This window comes from Geospiza fortis, unplaced genomic scaffold, assembly GCF_000277835.1.
Source record: "Geospiza fortis unplaced genomic scaffold, GeoFor_1.0 scaffold195, whole genome shotgun sequence".
NCBI lineage: Eukaryota > Metazoa > Chordata > Aves > Passeriformes > Thraupidae > Geospiza > Geospiza fortis.
Window position 1 is genome coordinate 3,568,239 of NW_005054324.1, and position 23,194 is coordinate 3,591,432.

The following is a 23,194-nucleotide window of genomic DNA, read 5'->3' on the forward strand; positions in this document are numbered from 1 at the left end:
TTAATAACAAGAGGGTCAACAAGGACACAGCTCCCTCAGTGCCAATAGTTGCCACACCAGGGCTATAAACGCTCTCAGTTCATCAGATTTCTTAAACAGTTCATCAGCTTTCTTAAACACCCTAAACCCCCTCAGCAGACCTTTAGTCTTAAATTAACAAACCAAAGCAATGAAAGAGGGTGCAGCTTGAATGGCCAGCATTGATCCCCAACGGGGCTCGGCGCAGCTACAGGCACTGAAAAACTCGTTCCATTGTCAGGAGGAATTGACAAACCTCCTGGCCTAAATAGTCCAGCTCAGACGGGCTGGAGGCACGCAGCTGTAAAGGGCTCCCCTCGCCCCGCTCCCAGCGCTCACAATGCGCCAGGCATGAGCTCTTTGTCAGGCCCAGACTCTGCAATTTTCTAACAAGGATTAAAGTTGTTTCTCGGCAGGGCTAGTGAAAAGCGATTTAGCAACATACCGTGCTTTCTTCAGGCAAGTTAAAGAGAAGTAGTTAAGGAATTTCATTATTCTGCTGACCAGTGGAAACACAAAACAAATATAATAAATATTCACCACCTTTCTGGGTGCCTGAGCTATAACATTCACAGAATGGTTCAATTAAATATAACACTTATTGGCTGAAAGCAAGCACTTCAAATTTATTTTTGAAGATTTATAAAAAGGTGCAGCTGTTTGCCACCTGGAAGGAGGCTCAATACATAGCAATACACAATGGCTCAGTCCTTCTAGGGCTGGTATCCCTAACGCCTAAGCCACAAGACCCCGTTGAGTTTCTATACCTTGACTGCTCTTGATAAATGGGCATTGTCATAATGCTTTCTCCACTGAGTATGGCAGGGGAACAGCTTTCCTAGGAACTGCATTTTATGCTCCTGGGGAAGCCTTTATCGCACTATTGATCAGGAATTCAGTCGCTCAGACCACAACAGGATGTTTCTACTTTCTTCAGCTTACTTGCCCTACCAGAAACAGTAACAAAAAGTACACTTCTCACTAAAGACACTGTACACTAAATGCAGCATAAGCTAAAGTGTGAAAATAATAATGAGCTAATATAAGACAAAACATGAGCATGTTAAAATTTAAGTGCTAAAATGCCTAGTTTTTATTAAAGGTCAATGCTATTATATTGCTTCAAGTGTATGACAGCACTACAAGTAGGCCATGGAACTTTTAGGACATTTTAAAAAATAAATGAATTATTTCTTAAAAATGCAAACAGTAAAAGCTGAAAAAAAAAGCCCCCGATTTAAGTTTCATAATTAATTTCCCTTTTTGTAAAATATGAGTAGTCATACTGATTGCCTTTGTTGAATGTTAAAGATAATGAGGGACACGAATGTCATTTGTAGTGTTTTTGAAAATACTCAGAGGTTTACAAGTTATAGCTTTATTTTCAAGTTAGGCAGGTTTTTCAAGTTAGATAGATATCATCCACTTAAATGAAGATTTTTATCTCAGCAATGATGAGTTCAAACACTCTTCTGAAAGCTGGGAAGGCTTGGTAACTCTGAAAGCACCCCCCAAGTCATGGGGGGTCATCATGATGCCACCACATTTATTCCTTTTGCATCTTTTTTTTTCCCCTAGGAACTTCTATTTAAGATAAACTGAAAAAAATTAAAATTAAACTAAGTATGAGTAGAAAACCCATGGAGTTGGCTTTGTTGGAAACAAATGAAGCTTTTTCCTAGGCAAAAAAAATCAGATGTTTAAAAGCCCTTGATCTGGAAAATGCCAAAGACGAAATCAATATTGTGTCAAATGCAAAAACTCTATCTCTATTCCCCATTTTGCTAGAGTCCCTTCTGACTTTTTCATTCAAGGACTTGTCCAGAAGTCCTCCCATTGCTGTGTCACTTATTTCTACTGCAATGCTGCTGTGTTCCCTGAACCTCTGACACATTCCTCTGTCACCTCACCAGTGTCTTACCCTCCGAATGCTTGGCACCATTTATCCAGGAACCTTCCTGGAAATATCTCAGGCTTTCATCCAGCTTCCATGTTTTGCTTCCTCCTCTGGGCCTGGAATGCTAAGTCATGTTTTGAACTTTGTTTTAGGAATGTGCAAAAACGTTGACAGCCTAAATTATAGGTATGTGTATCAGGAAAGGAGAGGTGAGACACCACAGTCTGCTTCAATACTCAAACTTCTGATACAAGATTTCCTAAGTTTAGTGATTTGAAATTAAAAACTCTTTTTGGGTACTCGCCCCCCTCTCCCCCACTTTTTGTTTTTTCCTACCCTTCCCACCCTCCAACCCCCCCCCCCCCTTTTTGTTTTTTCCCCCCCCCCCCCCCCCCCCCCCCCCCCCCCCTTTTTTTTTTTTTTTTTTTTTTAAATCTGATTCTAGTAGATTTAAGAACTTGCTTCTTGCACACTACTTGACCAAGGAAGAAAGCTTTTCTTTCTTCCAGTGGGATGCTTCCTTTTGCTTTCTTTTGCCTTTCCTTTTTTTCTGCCATTACTCCAGCCTCCCAGGAAGCTCAGAAAGCATTTTGTTTTTCTTAAGAACAAATACTGTAGTCTCTAGCCAGTCTCTTTTCTGCCTATTTGAATGAAGGACTCCCACTGCCACTCCCAAAGAAATCAGGGAAAAGGAAAGGAGCTCAATAGAAAAAGGGACTCAAACCTTGATGGAAAGACCTTGTTGAGAAAGACTTTTGACAACAAACAAGTGAACAGTTGTCGGATGGGATATTTTGATGATAAAAGGAAACAAAATTAATTTTCAGAAATCAATAACGAGAAGAAAAGAAAAACCGTGGCTCATTTAAAAGCATATTAAGTATCTTTGAAATTAATGATCAAAAAGGATATATAGTTCTGAAAAACCAAAGAATATCTAAGGTATGAAAAGCTTATCTTTTAGAAGGAAGGTAATTTTTTTGTATTTTTGGCTTCTAATTAGAAGATGGCTAGTTGCTATAGAACTGCTGCCAATTCACAAATAAATATACACTTTTAATGCAAAATATACAGTACTCATATTTGCTTGTATTTCATATTGGTTATTAAACAGCAATTTACAGTATTTATGCTACTTTATAATGTTTGTGACCTTTTTTTTCCTGGCTTCTTCACATATGGCAGACAAGCTGAAAAACTGGAAGTTTGCAAAATTAGACACATGTAACTTCCTTCCATATCTGGACATATGATTTTAAACAGTAGGTACTAGCATGATGCTCCTGACTGTGAGAGACTAACAGTATAAACAGCTCCACTCTGGATACGCACTGCATCTGTGAACAAAACTTCCATAGGTTATTCTGGTGCTAAACCCTGTAGAGCAAACAGTGTCAGTCTTGCTACACTGTGTTGTGTTGCAATTTGGGTATATCCACAAACATCCTCCAAGGCACAGAACTGAGAACATCACTTGAGTGACCCTGAAACGAAAGCCAGCTTGGATCCTCAAAATAAACAAATTAACATAATGCAAAATGACCAAGTTTTACTCATTATAACACTTGCCTCTTGCTATCAGGCTCTAGTTTCAAAACCCCTACAAATGTATTTAGCTGTACAAATGCTAAGCAGTCTTCCTCAGTGAATGCCTAACATTATAGAATCATAGAATGATTTGAGTTGGAAGGGGCATTAAAGATAATTTAGTTCCAATCCTCCTGCCAATCCACCAGACCAAGTTGCTCAAGATCCCATCCAACCTTACCTTCAACGCTTTCAGGGATGGGGCATCTCCAGCCTCTCTGGGTATCTTGTTCCAATGCCTCACTACCCTCTGAATAAGTACTTTCTTTCTAACACCTAATCTAAACCTACACTCTTTCAGTTTAAAACCACTGTCCCTTGTTTTGTCACTACACACCCCTATAAAAAGTCTCTCTTCCTCCTTTTTATAAGCCTCCTTATTGTACTGGAAGGCTGCTCTAAGGTCTCCCTGGAGCTTTCTCTTCCCCAGCCTGAACAACCCCAGCTCTCCCAGCCCGTCTTCACAGGAGAGATGCCCCAGCCCATGGATCATCTTTGGGGTCCTCAGTAAGGCTAAAGGTCTGGGTTCACTCTGCCTGTAAGGTACGCAATCAAGACACCCATCTCTCCTTTAGCCCACTCATCCAGAACTCCCTGGGGACTTCTCACTGGCTGGAGTGAGATATCATCAAAGGGACCACAGGAGACCTCCTGTTAGCTTCTCTCTGAAAGTAAGAATATTCTTCATCTCAGTACCAAAAGTGAGATAGGCTGAAACTGGGTCGGAATCTGTGCTGTAACTTTTACACTCACTTTAGTACATTTTACCCTAGAATCTCCTACTTAAGACTCCCTGCTCCCTGTGGAGTGAGGTCAAGTACATATTTTTTATTACAGTATTTAAATCACCCTGAGTTCTTCTGAGTGAGTATTTACAGGCAGCTCATTTATTTCCACCTCATCAATCTTGACTCCTCCATTTACTCTTTATGTTATTGCAGTGCTGTGTGACAGAGCTGGATGTAGCTGTGAAGCTGAGAGGGAGATGCACACTGCTGCAGCTCTTACACCACAGCAACTGGGCACTACACTGGGCTGCCCTAATGTGGAGCAGAGGTCCAGCCTCCTACATCCCTCTTGCCTCTTTCCTCCCCTTTCTCTAAGGATGAAATGTCCTTGGACTGGGCAGGCGCCTGGTTTGCTCCTTTCCATCCCAAACCCTGCTATTTTACAGCTGTGTTGGGGTGGTTTTTTGAGCTGATTTTTCTCTGCATTATTTTTACTTTTTTTCCTTGCTCTTTAAGTGCAGTATAATGCAAAAGACAGTCACTGCAATGTAAATTAAGAAAATATACCTTGAAACACCTGAAAATTATTTAAAGAAAATCATATCTGTACAGTTCAACACTTCTGCACATTTAAATCACCACTAAAGCTTTGGTTTCCCATGATTGAAGAGGTGAAGAAGCTCTTTCCACTGACAAATCTGTGTCAGAGCACTCTGCAGCATCCTTATCTATTCTGATTTGTAACATAGCAACCTCTTTGTGTTATACCTGACTTGTTATAGTAAAACCAGATTATTCTTATGGTTTCTGGCACTATTTTCCTTGTAATGTGATCAACAATGTGGTTGTGTGCCTATTTGTGAACACTTATGAAGAGTTTTGTTTTACTTTCCTTTTTCAACTAAGCTTGACCCAAATGAAATACAAGTATAAACATCAAACCTGCAAGTAACGTTTGAGAAGCCACAAGGTTCTCCTGCTGTTTATACGTGTGTGAATTACAGTACATCAAGAAATCAATATTCCCTAGATGGTGCTTGTGCCTGGCACTTCATGGTGAACAAACATTAGGTAAGACAATACAAATGGTACAATCCTTATTGATTTCTCTTGACTGTGTAGAATGTGAAAGCTGCAGCCACAGTTAACACTTACTGACAGCCTCATCTGAAGTTTCAGTGCTATTTTATATTTTTATAGTTGCCCATGCTCAATTGATTCTATTAAGTTGCTAGACACATTTCAAGCCATCTAGGTAAGAAGAAAAAGTGTAGTGCCTGGAATGAGATGCTGCTACTTTATGCCTAAGTGGGATAAAAAGGTTAAAGGACTAAATTGGGCCTGGATGTTGGAAGGAGCTCTCCTTTATTAGATAGAATTGCTATTGTTTTTAGTGAATGGGTATTGTGAGTGATGGATAGATCCATATAACTAAGTTAATAAATGAATGAACAGTATATACCAGAAATGCGTATGAAGAAACTGTACTGGAAGCTCCCAGTATTATAGAACCTCCCCAAACAAACAAGCAAAACCTCCTTGTGGTTCTATTTGATTGAAAAACTTCCTTCAGGGAAAAAAAAATCAGATGGGTTTTAGAATATTAAGTTTAGGATTTTTTTTCTCCTCATTTTTCCTGTTGTGACTTGTAACATGCACTTAAAACTGCTTTTTAAGGGTAATTTATACATTGTTCTTTATTTCCTGTCTAAAAAAGTGAGCTTCTCACACAAGTCAGGGGACTTAGGGGATAGTGCAGTATAAGAAATTCTGAATGTAAGGCTATGAGTTTTAGTGCCTTAAAAATAATCTTCTATTTTCCTTTCATACCCAGAGAGCACTTTTAGCACGACATCAAAATATCTATTTCATAGTTTCTTACTTCCCAGCTGGAAAAATTTAATATGATCGAATTGGTGTGAAAAAGGTGTCAGACATCCATTCCATGAATACTAAATGCAGAATGGACTATGGGATATTTAATGTTTTGGGAAAATAATTTTTGTATCTTTTTGGATTGTGTGGTACACAACAAAATGGAAATTCAGGAATGAAGAATGGCATAAAGAATGAAGACGTGAAAGTGTATAATATCAAAGCCATATAAAAGACAGTCATATTATGTCATTGTGTTTCTCTAGAGAAAACACTATCAGCTGCAATATAAAACAGCTTACAAAGTGCTGAATATTCTGATCCTGAAGCAGGAAACTCTGAAGCACATGCTTTACTTTAAGTGTGTTGTGGTTGTACTGATTTCAACAGTACTGAGCTTTGCTGCAGTCATAGCAGCATAATCAGCACCCTCTAAGTGTGGGCACTCTTTTTCTCAGCATAATCCAGAAAAAAAATCAAAGAAAACTTCTACACTAAATGAAAACAGAGGGAGGTTACATTTTTCAGATTTCAAATGAGCTTTTTTTTCTTTTATAGAGATTGCTACCTTGAGAAATGAGGTGAGTCTATTTGAAAACATCAGGAATAATTTAGCAAACTTTAAAAAGACTTTGAACAGTAAGTTTGCAAGATGTTGCTTCCATCCTGCAGAAGAGTTTCCTGTATTTGAGCATGTCAATATAACTTACTTTTTCAGTGACACTGCCTACAGTTTTCTTTAAAATTCTTTTACCAAAAGAGAAACAACTGTTTCAAAATGACAAAAAATTCTGTTAGATCACGAGACAACTACAGAGTGGTTTTCATATCACGAGCTTTCTATTTCCCCTATAAAGTAAGAGACGTAATTAAAGATGAGTTAAGACTTTGGTGAAAATCTAAAGAGCATCGGCAAATCTGAGCACTGCTCAGCTTTTCAATTGCTTTTCTACTTCTCGGTTCTTTTAAATGGTTTTCTATGGCAGGAACATTTTTCTTAATTAGTCACAGCTAATTACTGTTCTGGCATAGACAAGTAATCAGAAATGTCAGAGCTGCAAGGCTACATCTCCCTAATCCTTTGATAATAATTTAGCCTCCTGGGAGGGCCTCAAGCTGCGGTAAGTAGTGGCTGACAATAAGGCAAAATTAGGTGGGCAGCAGACCATTAGGATAGAAAAATAAAAAGCACTACCAAATCCTGCTGAGCACCATCAGGCAACTAACTACACTGCCAGATGAGGTGCCTGTTTAAGCCTGTGTTGTTAATTAGCTGATTCTACCAGACCTGCCACATATGTCCAGGTGCGTCATGCAAAGATGCGTATTTCTGGAATTGTGCCAAAGGACAATTTTGCACTGTGATCAAATTTCAAGAATCTGAGAAAGAAGCCCACATATTTCTTGAAGATTACTCTGAGTTATCAAAGAAATAAGAAGATCAACAAGCTACAATCCATTTTTGTTGAGTATTTTTTTAAGTAATTAGGCACGGTCCTCTCATGTTTCGCAGAGGTTAATACAAACACAGCTTTTGATTCAAATGTGGCCTTTAACCAAGTAGACCTTTTGTCAAATCACACACTTGCAAATAATTACATAACAACAGAAGTGAAGATTACTTATTAAAATTAGCGTGACAGGAAGTAATTTGAGAATAAGGAAAAAAAATTCCACAATTGAAATTTCCTAGAAAAACATTGTTGACTACTAAATACTACAAAAATAGTGCTTTTGAGGTAGACAAAAGCAGCACAAGGAGTTGCTACTACTGAAAACTCAATTTAAATTAAGTGTTCTTCTTAGCTGTGTAACACCACAATTTGCACATTTTTAAACACTTTTTTTGTAATAGGTCAGAAAATCTATAGAAATTTGGCAATTGAATAAAGCATTTGGCAAATAGAATGAATGGCAAACAGAAATTAGTCTGATGAGTATTTCATATCTCCATTTAGCCACTGAGCAGAGCACATATCATAATAACCTTTGAAGAATAATTAAGACCTCAAATAATCTCAAGTACATCATTGAACTTGAATTGTTCCATCCCTGCTACTAATGGAAAATGAAAATAATGGTTGGACTATGGGAACACCACTAGCATTTAATAAACATTCCAGGCAAAATACAAGTAGTTTTTCAACAGAAAAGGAATATCCCATTACATCTGAACTTTCGAAATACAAAAGCCAAAACCAGCAATGTAAATATGGAGTGCTTAAGCTTTTAAATGGGTTATGAAGATGCTCAGTCTTTCTGCACTCCAAAGACAGTTGTATGAGTTCCCTGCCATAGACAACTCTTGTTCAGCTTGTTGAATTGCTACCATGCATGAGGACACACCCTCCAGGAAGTCCTCCCACATGGCCAGTCCCTGCAAAGTCAGCAGGAATACTGCATCCCACCACACCAGTTTAGCACCCAGAGGAGATGGACAACATCTGCTCACAGGTTCCATCTGGTACAAGTTAACTATGGGCACCACTTTGCCAGTGCTCACCTTTCCAGGATGTGCACTCCAACTATTTTATGTGTTTATGGTACACTTGGGAAGAGGTTTCCCAGAAATTATGGCCTAAAAAAAAATTGGAAGCCCTTTCAGTTGTATCAATGGCTGAACATTGATGCATTAAAGCTGTTCTCTGAAACCATTCTTTATTTCTCAGAGCAGCAATCACTTATTGCATAAAGATTTCATTGTCCATACAGACTTAATAAAACTGTAATCATAAATCTGTTACACCATCAGTTTTCCACAACAGACACAAAATAACCTGTTAGATAATGCTCTCAATAGCAAACACACCAAGAAGGAATCTGAAGCAAAAATGTCCAGAATGACTCTTTTTGAATATCCATACTTCACATGCAAATCACAGGTACAAGAAAGTGAGAATCTACCCAGGCGGCACTTAGGAACTAGACATTACTACAGAAAGTAAGTATTGCACAGATGTTTTAACAGAGCTGTACGCAAAATTTAAAAAATGCTTTTCCAAGAGGTTTGTCAACAAAATCCAATTTTGTTTAAAGGAAATAGTTTTTAATTTACAAGTCTGATATATATTAAAATCCTCAAGACTACAAGATTTATTAGTCCCATCCTACAAATTCTAGTAGAAACGTGAATCTAAGTCTAGCCAATGGAAATAACCTGGCATGTTTATGGACACAGCACTGCATTTATTAAAGTTAATGGTAAAACCCCTATTGATTTTGAAAAGGTAGAACCAGATCCCATGGGAATTTCATAGTTGGGTATTTTTAAAATCTGACAATTTTGTGATCAGATACACAGCACTGTTTTTTGGTAGGCTGCACAGATGCTCTTACATTATCCATGAAATGGATTGTCTTTATAAATAAGAGAGGCATTAATAATAATTAGTAATATTCTCTATTTATTCTAGTTTTCTACAATTATATTCTAAATATTTAATTTCTCCATTCACCAACTTGATTTACTGCTTTTTCTGAAAACAAATATTTTAAAAATTATTTACAAAAAACCCCCACAAATGTAATATACTGTTTCTAAAACATTAGCCCAGACCTACTGCAGAGCTTAATCATATGCAATAGATTATAAACATTTCAAGTGCTCTTTAAGAATTGTGATGTTAAAAACAAATAAACACTACTCTCCATAGCCCTTGTGCCCTGAACTATAAGCTGTTACTGCATGAGAGTAGGAGATAAATGTCCTGAATCCCTGTGACAGAAGGAATTTGACAAGCAAAATTCTCAGCTGATTTTAGGAAGAAGACCATGTCCCATACTGCAAAGGAAGGCAAAAATTCCCATGTCTTTGATAAACTGACCAAGTGAAAAATCTTTGTGACTTCAAACCTGGTGACTAGTTTTGAGAAGAGGAAGGCAGCACACCGACCTGAGAGAGACCAATGCTACCTGGACATATTACTCTGCCTGCTGTCTGTAGTCTTTCTGGAGGAGGAAATAATGAAATGTATCCAGAAGCTGAGTTTTTCAGTGGAAATGAAGGAAAAAAAATCCACATTGGTTCTGCTGCATGATCAGCAGATGTACTGAAGCACAAGTTTTAAATGGTTTAAAAATGGTCCTGAAAAAAACTACCAGCCCAGTCTTTTTTCAAAATCACCGTAGATTTGAACCTCTTTCATATTTAAGGGTTCATATCACAAGCTGAAGTTCCATTCTCCTGATTTTCATATTTTGTATAGCAGGGCACTGCTTTTATAGGCTTACCAAACACTGCCATAAAACACCACATATTTTCTTGTCTTCTCTCCAGTTTCAAACTACTCAGGTAGATTAAAAACGTTACAACTCCTAGCTTAACATATTGTGACTCACTGTCAGGCATTTGTACTTGTATCAATATTATTCTTAAATTTAAATGATCTTTGTTATGCACATAACTTGTGTGATAGACACGCTGTTCACTTAGTTACACTAATAGCTGTTAGCAGCATATAGCAGCCCTGGATCAAGTCAGTGATATCTGGACATAAATAGTTTGCAATTATACATTTTTCTGGGGTTAAAATAGTGTCTCAGGCCTGATCTTCTCTATATTTATAACTAAGACTCCTAGCACACAGAGAAGTTGGGTTTTTTGTTATTCTGGATGAGGTATTTCCCTGGCTGAAGCACAGGAAAGTGTACTTTTCCTCTTTCAATATGCTGATGATTACTTAGCTGATACTAATTCTATGTGTTTTAAGAGGAAAACAACTGTGATCTACAGCTCTACCCAGTCCAATGGCTTCAAGTACATTTACATGAAAAAGTGAATATATTTTATTCTTTCTATTGAAAGATAACTTAATAGATTTGAATTTATAAAAAGAGTACCTAGGTTTTCTTAAATGATAATAACAATAATTTAAAAAAACAATTCAAAAATAATTTGCAAAATCTTGCTCAGTCATAATGTTCTAAATCTGAATTAATGTCAGGAAAGGTGAATTAACAGAGTGAGATGACTTTGTTTTACATTTCCACATGCTATGAGCTTTCATATTTGTTAATGCTTTTTTAATGCTGCATCTGTCCAATCAATATCTCCCAGTGGGATGTTACACAGAAATGTGATACCAGCATGTAGAAAGAAAAATAAAGACACAAATACAAAAAATACACATGATGTATATATTTTTTCTTTTCTTACAGATACTAGTATTGGTCACAGCAGCATACAATGTATACTACAGAGTAAAAGGGGATAGAAAAGGATTTGCAAACTCAAAGGCAAGTGCTGTATCAGAACTTGTGTCCATACAGGAGATGTTTTCTTGTGCTGAAAAGCTCAATTGCTGAAATGAAATTCAGAAGAGGTTCTGAACCCATGTTAACCCAGCCCTACTGAAGCCCTGTCTGTGTGCTAGTGCTAAGCCAAAATCATGCCAGGAATTGTGCTGGATCCCTTGACAGTTCCCGGACCTGTGCCCAGGCCTTGGCCAGTGCCCCACATTGACACCGTCTAAAAATCAGTCTCGTCCCACTACATCAAAAAAGTCAATGTGGTCTCTCCAGTGAGAGTTAGATTTGGCCTTAGGCAGATAATTTTATTAACATGCAGGAAATGACAACATAAGCAAAAATAACCCCAAAGAAAAACAAAAAAATAGAAACTTGAAAATGAAACATATGCTTGCAGATTCATTGCAAAAGCAAACTGAAGCAGAAGTTGCTAATACGGCTTTAGTACTTTGTGAAGGTGCCAGCTGGATGGATGATAATTTTTCTACCCCTGCAGGGCATCAAAGCTTTTATAAAATCATTCTTTTCACACATATTAGCACTTAGCTTATTAAAACAGATGATACTTTTTTTTTTTGTTTTGTAAAGATGCCTGGGAGTGTCTGGAAATATAAAATCTGAAAGTTAAGTCTTATTTTGAGCACCCAGCCTAACAAACAACAAACACTGACATGACATACCATGGCTGAGAGTCTATGTTATGGGACCTTCTGTGACTGCCACAACTGTAGTGTCACAGTAAAGGCTGTGAATTGCTGTTATGAAAACATTGGCTGCAACTTGCATAATTAAATTAAACTGCCAGCAAAGCTTCCTAAAATACTTAGGAGATGACACAAATAAATACACTTCAAAGTCTATATTACGTTCCAGAATTAGTTTTGTAATAAATTCCATTTCACAGTGCTAGAGATGACTTCTTTTCCTCTTCAAATTCCTATGTAATTGTGACTGAGATAATTGTCACGTAAGCTGAGCCCAGCTTATAGTTAAATAGCTTTTATTTTACATATATTTTACATGTGTCGTGCTTTAAATTTATACAGAAGGTACTGTTTCAGCTGCCTACAGCTTCCCCTTCAACCAATTAAGAAAAGGACATACTAGACATAAATTAGTAGTCAGAACTTGAATGAACTGAAATGTGATCATTTCTAACAAAAAGATGAGGAATCAGGGCAAAGGAATGAATGAAAGAAGGCTGCAGAAATTATCAAAGCTGAAGAAAATTATTGCGTGCACCTTGAGGATGAGGATTACTCTGAACTTGCAGAAGTCAGATTAGAAATTTGAAAATGAGTTTGAAAATTCAATCAATGTTTATAAATGTCAACTTTTAGAAACCAGAAGTCTTAAACTGGAAATCCATAAAACAAAATTCTAAAAGTCATTCCGCAGAAATACCAGCCAAACCCACAGATGTACCTGGCATCTGCGTACTCTTTCTATATACCGGCAGGCAGGGATATGTAAAAGTTCTTAATTTAGCAAAATTTTGTCTGCAATGGAATCCACAAAGCACACCAATCCAATCCTCTCCATTAACAAATTAAAATCAAAAGATGGAATATAATTGGACTACTCACAGTGGAATAATTACTGTTCCAAATAATAATATTTTACCAATTTTATTTGTCTTCTAGCACTTAAGTTTCACACAGAAAATATGAGCAAAAAAATTATCAACAGAGAAGAATATCTAAACAGCTTGCTGAACACCATCAAAGTCCAGCTTATCCCTCCTGATGTGGTAGTGATACCAGCACACCTTGCAAGGCTAGTTACTTACATCAAATAACTTCTCTATGTACATTTCCTCGTTGACCTTTTCTCGAAGGATATCCTGGTTTTGCCGGACAAACATAATGTAGGTGTCTGCTAGATCCATTCCTGGTTTCTGGAAGAAAAAAAGTGAGGGGAGAAAGTAATGGGAACGGAATGACAAACCCCTCAGAAACTGAGACTTAAAAGAAGTTAAGCATAACGAAAAAAATGTTACAATGTTCATACATGTACAAACTGTATTAAAAGTAATACTTGCTGTGAATTCTGGGTTAGTTAACATGTTCATGAGCTTTCACTATCAACGTAGTTCTACATGTTTTAATTTATGGAAGCTCTGAATCATAAATCTACATTGCCATATACAGTTGAATCAAGTCTTGGCTCTGGCAACATCAGTGCCAAACTCGGACATCTTCCCCTGTTTTTGATATGAGGCTTTCATACATAGCCACTCCAGCCCAAGTGTGGAGATCCAAATCCTGCTACCACATTCAGAAAATACTTAAAAAAGCATTCAGTTCCTTTTTCACTGCCTAAGATTTCTTCTAATTTACTTCCAGTGTACAGCTAAATTTTGTGTTTGACGTTAGCTTCAACTAACTGCAATTCAAACAAAGCTCAAGCACATCCCTGAGAGCAATGGCATGAAAGGCTGTTTTGAGTGTAGTCCTGTATGCCTGTATTTTGTAAACTGTTCCACTGGTGCAGTCAGCCCAGAGGATGGCTAGGGGAGGAGCAAGGACCAAAATTTTTCCCTTCCTGAACCAATATAAGTTCTGTATGAATAGCAGAGCAGGCATAATTTTTATACCACGCCCCCTAGGACATGGTGTGTGCATGTGGTACTACAGCTGTGCAGGCACAGTGGTGGCTGAAACTGCTCTCTCCCCTGAATCTCTCCAGAATCCAGCTGTGATTTCTGGATCTCTGTAGTCATGAAAAGTTGTTCCATAATAACACTCCTAACAGCCTGCAACCTGCCCTTTACTGGCAGTGTATGCAGAGTTGCTAAGGAGATCACTTTTTTCTAACAGGAACCAAGAATGTACGCAGGTCCTTTGGGAAGTCTTCTGCAAATGCCCTCTATATGAACGAGCTTGTTGAAGTATTACTTACTCCCAAACAATAGTTTATAATGTTCCTGGCATGCAAAAGAATGCTAAGTTTCATAATACTTTAAAGTATTAGTTTTATAATATTATAGTATATAGCATTATAGTTTTAACATGGGCTTTAACATTTGTAGAAGATCCAGATTTTGCTAAGACAGAATAATTAATAGTTTTAAGGAAGAAGGACAAAAGCAGTTATACCCAACCCCTGAATTCCCAAGCATAACACATGTCTATTTCTCAGAAACTGTTATTGTCTGAAAATAGGATATGAACAACACAGTTCAAAATATTTAGCATATTTTAAAAGCCTGTATGCACGAACATGCTGATATAGTTAAAATATTAATATATTATTTTATATTTAGTCTTCCTTTCAAGTTTGCAAGTGAGTATTCAACTTTATTTTTTTTCTTATTTCTCATTATCTTGTATATAATTTATGTGAACAGGTCTGAGCACAAGAGGGAAAGAAAGGTGCAACATGTCCATACTAAAACTTGTCCAGAAACTGCTGTCATCCTATTACAGTAACAGGATGACAGCATTCTTTCCTCACAGCTGCAGTGAGTGAAACCTCCTGGCTTATGAGGTTCAACTCTTTTTATCCTGAATCTACCACTGACGTATAAAAAAATATGTTCCAAAATAAAAAGATTTTCTTTTTCATTTATACATGTGCATATATGGCAGTTTCATTTTTTAAAAGTAACCATTAAATGTGGAATGATGGCCAGCTTTCATGCTTGTACCATTTCCAAAACTCAGAGTGAAAAACTGAAATATCTCCTACATTTGGACTGGTCATTCCAGAGGCAATGAAAGCTCATTGCAAAAACTTACCCCATCTATATATGCTTAGATAAAACTCTTAAGAGGAAAGCAGGACCATTGATATTTATATCTGCATTACACACTTAAATCCTAAGCATAGAATAAAAAATCTAAGACTTCAATAGACAAAACATTTTCTGTTAGAAAACCTGATTTGCACAAATTAATAAATCTCCTTCATAAAAAAGTACCTGCGCTAAAATGTGACAGAAATGTTTAAGATAAATCAAAAGGTGAAGCAGATTTAAAACAGAAAACTCCATATTTTACCTTAGCATACTCATTTGTGATGGCACAAGAGAATACAATCAGTGTTGAAACCTTATGAACTTTCTAAAACCTGATACAGAATTTATAGGAATTAGACTAGAGTTAACTTGGAGGAATAATGGAAAAATATATTAAAATATTTTTAAAATATTTAAATGTTTTGAAATCTCCAGAGATGGATAAAGGAGATAATCTAGTAAATGAAAGGTTCTCTATAGTTCTTGAAGATATACATTCAAGTGTATTAATGAATCTTCTACTGAATTCTAAAACTTAGTGGTTCTGCAATTAATACAATATTTTCTAAGTTCAATAAAAAATGTTCATCTTGCAGACAGCCAAAGCAAAAAAAGTAACATTTCCCATCAGAATTAACTCCCTTATCTTTGAGATGTTTACCTAGTCTTGAAGCTGTGACATATGGGAATTTCACACCTAGTGAATATATTTTCATGTAGCTTGTCGCACAGGAGTGTAATCATTAAAAGAATATACACAAGTAAGAGTAACTGCAACAGCTGGTGACATTTACCAATTAGAATTACAGTTCTTTTAAACACTTCATCCTTCTTAATGTGTGCAGGATAATTATCTTTGAAATTGCTGTGGAAAAAAAAATTAATTTTCCTTTAAACAGTGTCTAACTTCAGTAGAAGTAAGTCTGGGTAAGGCAGATTATCAATACTCTGAAGTATGTCTGTTTTACACCTCACCAAAATCACTGAAGGTTAATCATCTTTGCTCATGGTGGGCAAAGTACACATTAAACACTGAATGAACCAACAGAACATGAAATTCTTAATTATCTTTTCATATTGCATGAATTGAATTTATTTGCTTTCTCCAAACATGGGGAAAAAGAAAAGAAAACTACTATAATAATCAAAATAGCTTTAATGCTGTATATTTAATGTTTTAACTTTTTAAATAGAAATTATGTAATATTTGGTAACCTTTGATAACATTATTCTTTATTGATCTGATTTAAATTATTAAGCATCAGAAAAAACCCAAGTTAACACAGAATTAAACAAACAAACAACAAGAAGAAGTTTCATGTGCCGTAGAAAACAAAAAAATAGAAACGGAGATATATTTTAAATAACTGTCACAGTGGGCATTTAATTGAAAAGACTAAAGCATTCCAGTCTCCACAGCCATACTCAATAAAAAAAAAAAGTCTTCTTGGAATCCCTGGCAGAACATCTGCTGAAGTTAATGAGAGTTATTTGGGAGAAAAATGTAACCTGGTATGTTATCCAGGTAAGTATAAAAAAAATATTGTGTGAAAGTTTCCCCAGGAAAAAAGGTGGGTTTTTTATGATAGATAGAAAGTTATTATAAGTTTGTTTTATTCAGAACAGCAGACAAGCTGTTTTGCCTATCTGAAAATGAAAGAGAACCAGACAAAGAGATGAATAGAGAAACTGGAAACACAAAGACATCAAATAAAATACCAGGAAATTAAGAGTTGTAAATAGGGTTACTTTGTCACTGGTTACACAAGTAACTGAATACACTGGCGAGTGAATGAGTTTAAACAAGGGTGTAGGCTTCAGCACATTCTTTTTTAGGGTTAATCACTAGTTAACCTGGCAAGATGAACATGCTGTTTGGGGAAAAAAAAAATTTAAAATCCTTGTTAATTATATACTGCAAGTGCTCTTACTTCCTGCTGCTGCACCTAATCCCACAGGTGCAGGTTGTCCCTTACTATTCACTGGTAGGTGGGTCCTACTGCCAGGCTTTTTCATAGCAATAAATTCAGATAAAGAAGAAACAGCCTTATTTTCTCCATTTGAACAGGAAAACAGTATCATAGTGTCTATTTAACATGGAGGCAAATGTTAAAATACATTATTTGTTTCCAGTATGTTGTAGAAGCTGTTTTATGAATGACATGCATGGCTCCCACTGGCAATATTTGCCTGAAGCACTTAGTGAAAAGTAATGCTGCATTGCCTTAATTTCCAGGCATTCAAATATTTTGCTGCTGAAAGATTGCAGTGGGTTTAATGCTGCCACTAATATTAGGCATTTTCCTACAGGCAAGGAACACCTAAGTTTCTGAGCAGCATTTTGCAATGCAACAGTTTGGCATAAATCTCAGTGAAAATCATGTACATTTGTAATACTTGAGTTATGTTTATTCTCACTTTGGCTTTTATCACAGAACATTTCTTAGCATTAGAGACTATTAAATGAACATATATTACCAAAACCAAGAAACCAGCCCCAACCCACTACACTAGTTTTATTGAGTTGCTCTCCTGCTCAGGCATTAATGTTTCAAAGATGAGAACAGATGCTAGAGACTAACTATACAATAACAAAATCCATCCAGCTTTCTGTTTGCTCTCCTTTCCACCTCTTTCCCCTCCCTTGCATCCTGGAGGGAGTCATTTTAACTACAGCATGGTTGTAACAATGCAATGAAAAGGAGAGATGAGCTGGAGGGGGCTATTGTGAGGAACACAGGAGCTCCTTATTCAGTGTCCACCACAAAATGAAAGAGCATGTTGGAAAATTTCTGCCTGAAAGTTGTTCTCTAAATACTGCAAGGCTCATCACTGGCCTACGGAATTACAAAATTAAAATATCATTAAAATACTTCTGGAATAAAAACTACTTGTATCCATGGCTAGATCATCATCCCCATAATTTCTTGGAAAATTAAATACATAAGCCAGGGAGGAAGGTGCACCACTTGCATAATCAGTCTACTATAAAGGTAACATTTTAATTTCACATGGTTATAAAGAAATTGTTTTGTTTAAATGAAAAAAATGCATTTTCTCTCCCTTAGAAACATCTTCTTTAAAAGAAACAGGAACTTTGACAAAGGGAGATATGTGTATTTTGAGAAGTCTCATGGAAAATTTAAACTGATTCTGCAAGCATTTACACAAACACCTTTTCGTGTACATATAGTTTCATTGCATTCATGGGGAAACACAGGCATGCAAGTGTTTGCACCAGGATTTTGATTCTTAGTGAAAAAGCCACTAAAGCCCCTATGCCAAAATTTGTTATTAAAATATATTAGTAGTCATCCTTCTGATTGCCATTTAAAAGGCATCTCAAAAGTACTGCTGACTTAAAACAGATGCTGCAGGGCTTTCCCTCCAATTCTACAATAGCTTGTTTTCACAGATTGGAAAACAGAAGACCCAGTTCTCAGGCCTGGGTATACAGAGGGGGAGGAAGCCAGGAGAAGCCCTAAGTGTAAGGATAATACCCCTTCTGTAGTCTTTTTTTTAAAAATGGAGTTCTAAAAGAAAATCCAGCTTAAAATTGACTAGCATCACATGGCCACACCTAAATAAACACTTATTTCTCTCAAAAAGAGTTTTGCTTCTTAAAATCAGCTAAATGAGGCCATGCAGTAGAAGTGTGATATCTGAAAAAGACGGTATCTGGAAGGTCCCCATGTGTCTCTGCCTGGTAGGAGGCAGAGTTCCTTCTTTGGCCTCTCCAAGACCCCATAAGTCAAATGCTGGCACATGTGTGAGGCCCCTTTTCATACCTTTGATCCCCACATAAAGGCAGGAGCGGAGCGAGAGGGCTGGCATTGTGCGAGCTGTGCACTGCTGTCAGCCCTGGCTCCCTCAAATGGCCTCTCTGCACTTGCTATGACAGGTGGCCCATAGGAAGAGAGGGAGGATTAGGTTCCTTCTGTGCCCTCTAAGAAACTGGCATAGATTACTGGCTCCTACAAAGGGATTTAAACATACCTTTCTGAACAAAAAGCAGTACATACATGAGCATGTAACTGGATGCTCAGTTTGTATGAGTAATTGCTCTGGTTGTATTTGTCAATGCAGCAAATGTGTGTAGAAATGACCAGCCAAAGACACAATTATTTGTATGCAAAACTGACTTACATGATGAGAAATTGAACACAATGAAATTATCTACGTGATTAAGGAATAATAATCATTTGAGATTAACAACATACTTTTTTTTAACCTCAATTTTACTGCATTCCTTCCCTATTCTCATTAATTAACTGGCTTTGTGAACAGAATATTAAAAAAAAAGGAAATATATTAGGTTGTACTTCTATATCTCCTATGGATTGCTTGGACTTTAAGAGAAACTAACAAAGGATTATAGTGGATTTAGATGAGTTGTCTATCCAAATCAGCTTCTGCATTCCCAGTTATCAAAACATAGCATGACAAAGAGAACCAATGTCATCCCTTGTGCACTACTTGTAACATTTGTGTTATTTTCCTCCAAACACTTGGTTTCTTCCACCTGCACAGCAGCCACTTTTTTTTCATCTGCAGAGCCTTGCGCACTGCGACAATTACCAATACGGTGAGTGTAACAGCGACTAGATTTTTTCATTATTATTTTTAGGAAATCACAGGACATCATTGTTATTCTTCCTAGTCTGGGTAATTTTGCACTGTTGCTATTATTTCTGTTGGGGTTTCAATTACCAAAATATATGTAGTGTCCATACAGCCCTCTATGCAGAGCTGGGCAAAGCAATGAGAGCTCCTTGGCCCTGCATATGTCCCACTTCTTGAAGGGCATTCTGAAAAATTGAGGCTTACATTCCATGTTTTCTTAAACAGTTAAAAAACCCCACAAAACCACTTTTTTTGGTCTTCACTTGGTTGTAATTAACCATAATTCTCTAGCAAGAATAATGAATAGAGGGGTAGAGAGCAAGGGTAGGTAGCATTTTTACTAACCTATCTGCCAAATGAACCACAAGTCTGTGTCTATCCCACTCTGGTCCTGAGAAATTGACAGATGCTGTCTCGAGAGTGTACACCTTTGTGTCCAACTATTTACTGTCAAAACCCTCTCTCAACATTAATAGAATTAACATGTTCCTCAAAATGACTAAAAATCATCCAGGAACTTCTTTCTTCCTTTTGAATAATTTACTATTTTTATTTACTTTTATTTAACTTTTTTATCCCATTTGCCTCTTATCCTCCCTCTAAAACATTTTGCTCGGTACTATCTTCATTTTCTTCTAACATCTTTTTTGCCTAGTTAGCTTCTTTTTATTTCAGCACAAACCAGCATATTTTCCTTATTACTCTTTCCTCATATTACTCTTTGCCAAATCCTGGTAGTCAAAGATGAAAAACTCTGTCAAATCCACACACTCAAACAACCCCCCCAAAGCCTTGTCCCCCCCAGCCCCCCTGCCTTCTCCCCTAGATGCACCAAGTGGTCTCACTCAGATGGAGGTGGGGCACAGGGGCAGAATGCCATTGTCTAACATGTGCAAGTCTGCACATATTTGCAACTACAGCAAAAGAAAGGGCTGACTGTGGTCAATTTAAGTAACTTTCACACATCCAGCTATATGGTAAGAAAGAAGAAGAAGAAAGAAGATGAGAAGAAATTTTACAATATATTAGGTCAAAATAAAACCATGAGGCATTTAATTAGCTTCAGTGCAGGGTTGCTAGGTCACTGTCACACCACCAAGAGCTCAATGTACATTCCTCCCTGTGGCTGCCCCTCACTCCACTTTTCACTTCAGCTGTGAGCCCAGGTGATGACCTTGTGATGTGACGACTTTCAGCCTCCTCTTACAGCTGGAATTTTTTGCTTTGACATCTGGAGATTTTAGGCCTTATTCAGACTGGACAGCTGCTGTCAGTAAGGGCTTTTGGCCTCAACAGCATCTTCACAACAAAAGAATGTGAAGAAGCAAAAATAACCCCCAGCCTATGAAAACCTTTCAGTCCAGGTAAAAAGACCTCCAGAATTTGAAAATCTTTGCCTGGTCAGATCCACAGCTTCCCTGAAGCACGGTTTACATTTGCAGTTTACAGCTGTGGAACTACAGTACAGTTGAAATGCTTGGGGAAAGGTGTGTGAGAAAGCTGGGAAGCGGAGATATTGTAACAATACAAGGATCTTGACAGCCGGTCAATAATCTGGTGCTTTCTTCAAGCCAAGCACCACCATTCAGTGAATGTGAGAAGGGCAGTGGGGCTCCAGCAACCTCTCCCTGCTCACTTCCCTCTTCCTCTGGAACACTGGGTGCATCCCTGTGGGACTGATTTGTAGTATTCCCCACACCTTGTGGGAAAGGTATTTTTCAGTCTCATTTTTTTTGTGAATTTCAACATCAGTATAACCAGGCCAATGGTAAAAGACTTTGATGTCTCCTCCTCATAGATATGTAATTTGGAGAGTTTTCCATATTACTTGAAAGAAGCCAATACATGTCCAGTCTGTACACTAATTTTTTCTTTAGGCCTTTGGGTCTTAGGTTACTCAACAAGGACCTTCTGTGGCAGCTACACCACAGCACAATATATTAACAAAAGGTAAACTAAACTAACTGTATTTGATATGAGGTCACTCATTTGAATGAAAGACAGCCTACTTTTATCTTTTTTATAAAACAAAAGAGCACTTACAAAGGTAAAAAAAACCTAGGCAAAAAATAAAAAAAAAGTCTGAAAACATTATCTGAAAACAACAGAAATGTTGCAATTTATCTTATGAATAAAACAAATACAAAGACAGCGAAATAACAAATTCCAGAAACAGAGATTTTTCCTTTTATTTAACATTCACGGACTGAAAAATAATTCAGTCAAAAAAATAATTATTTAAGCTTGCATTTTTCAGGAGAGAACTGCTGAAGGTTTTACTGGCCACCACACAGGTTAGCATACTTGGCATTTATCTATATTTTAATTTAGTATTTTTCATTTAAAAATAATTTTCACTTATGTAATAATTGTAGGGTTTTTTTTGCTGTGCTTGGAAAACAAGATTTTTTTAGAACTGCATTAAAAAGGGATGAGAATGCAGACTTATGAGAGAACAAGCGACATTGAGAGTGAAAATGACAATATTACGTAACTTTGCTTATTTAAAGAAAAGATATTCTACTCTCATACTCTAATAAAAATATTTTAACAGCTGAATTTTGCCTTTATGTATAAAAGACCTCCAACAATTTCCCCTTTATTTTTTTACTTATTGCACAACCAATGGTAAGTCAAATAGGGATTGAGCAAGCAAGGGGTTAAACAAGCAGACCTGAGTTCTGAAGTAAGAAATCAAGAAATAATGGATATTCAAGTATGATGCTTTTACTTGTTGCTTATACTACATATTTGAACAATTTATCACCACAAAAGAGTATCTAAGTTACAATCCTCACTCTTCCACAACTGGAAAAGTGCATTGAGAATAACCTTTCCACAGTTTGCTTTGAGAGTTACTTATTGCACAAGGGAAATGAAACGTCCTCTCAGGGTTGGAGTGGCTGTTTAAATACTCTATATAAAGCTGTAATGAATCTCTGCAGGAAAGTAAAATGTCAACAATAAAAAATGTGAGCTAAAGCCCCGCTAATTTCTGAATTAGTATGAGCAATAGAATAAATAAATCTAAAAGGGTTACACTTACCGGAACATCAACATATTTGGCAGCTGCTTTTACCTTTAGGAAATTAAGCATAAAACACACAGTAAGTACTTATTACTACAAATTGCACACAATTTCAGAATTATGCACAGAAAGAATAACAGAACCTTTGAGAATCCAAACACTTACAGTGAATGAAACTAATGATGAGAAGAAAGTACCTTCATCATATCTTGACAATTTAGACAGCACACCTTCTAATACTGAAACAACCTGGAGGAAAAGCACAGAGAAAAATCTAAATGAACAGTGGGAAAATTAAATATTTGCAGTGAGAATGTGAATTTTTCTTCCTCATATTTGTCTTGATCAGCAGGGCAACATGAACTGTAAATCTGATCACCTTCTCCACCTCACAAAGTGCTGAAATCAAGGATAACCTTCTTTCTTCAGCTCACTTATTGATCAAACAGATG

The 23,194-nt window shown here is 36.9% G+C and overlaps 1 protein-coding gene across 12 annotated transcripts in view; it reads right to left on the minus strand.

Moving 5' to 3' along the window:
- The window catches only part of CADPS2 (calcium dependent secretion activator 2), a 224,060-nt gene that overhangs the window by 8,234 nt on the left and 192,632 nt on the right, over positions 1 to 23,194 (minus strand). For all 12 annotated transcript variants that reach the window (XM_031056930.1, XM_031056928.1, XM_031056929.1 and 9 more), the window contains 3 exons: positions 22,908 to 22,991; positions 22,761 to 22,793; positions 13,142 to 13,249 (listed from right to left, as the gene is read on the minus strand). In XM_031056930.1, the coding sequence (XP_030912790.1) occupies positions 13,142 to 13,249; positions 22,761 to 22,793; positions 22,908 to 22,991 (225 nt within the window). The remainder of the gene's footprint in view (positions 1 to 13,141; positions 13,250 to 22,760; positions 22,794 to 22,907; positions 22,992 to 23,194) is intronic.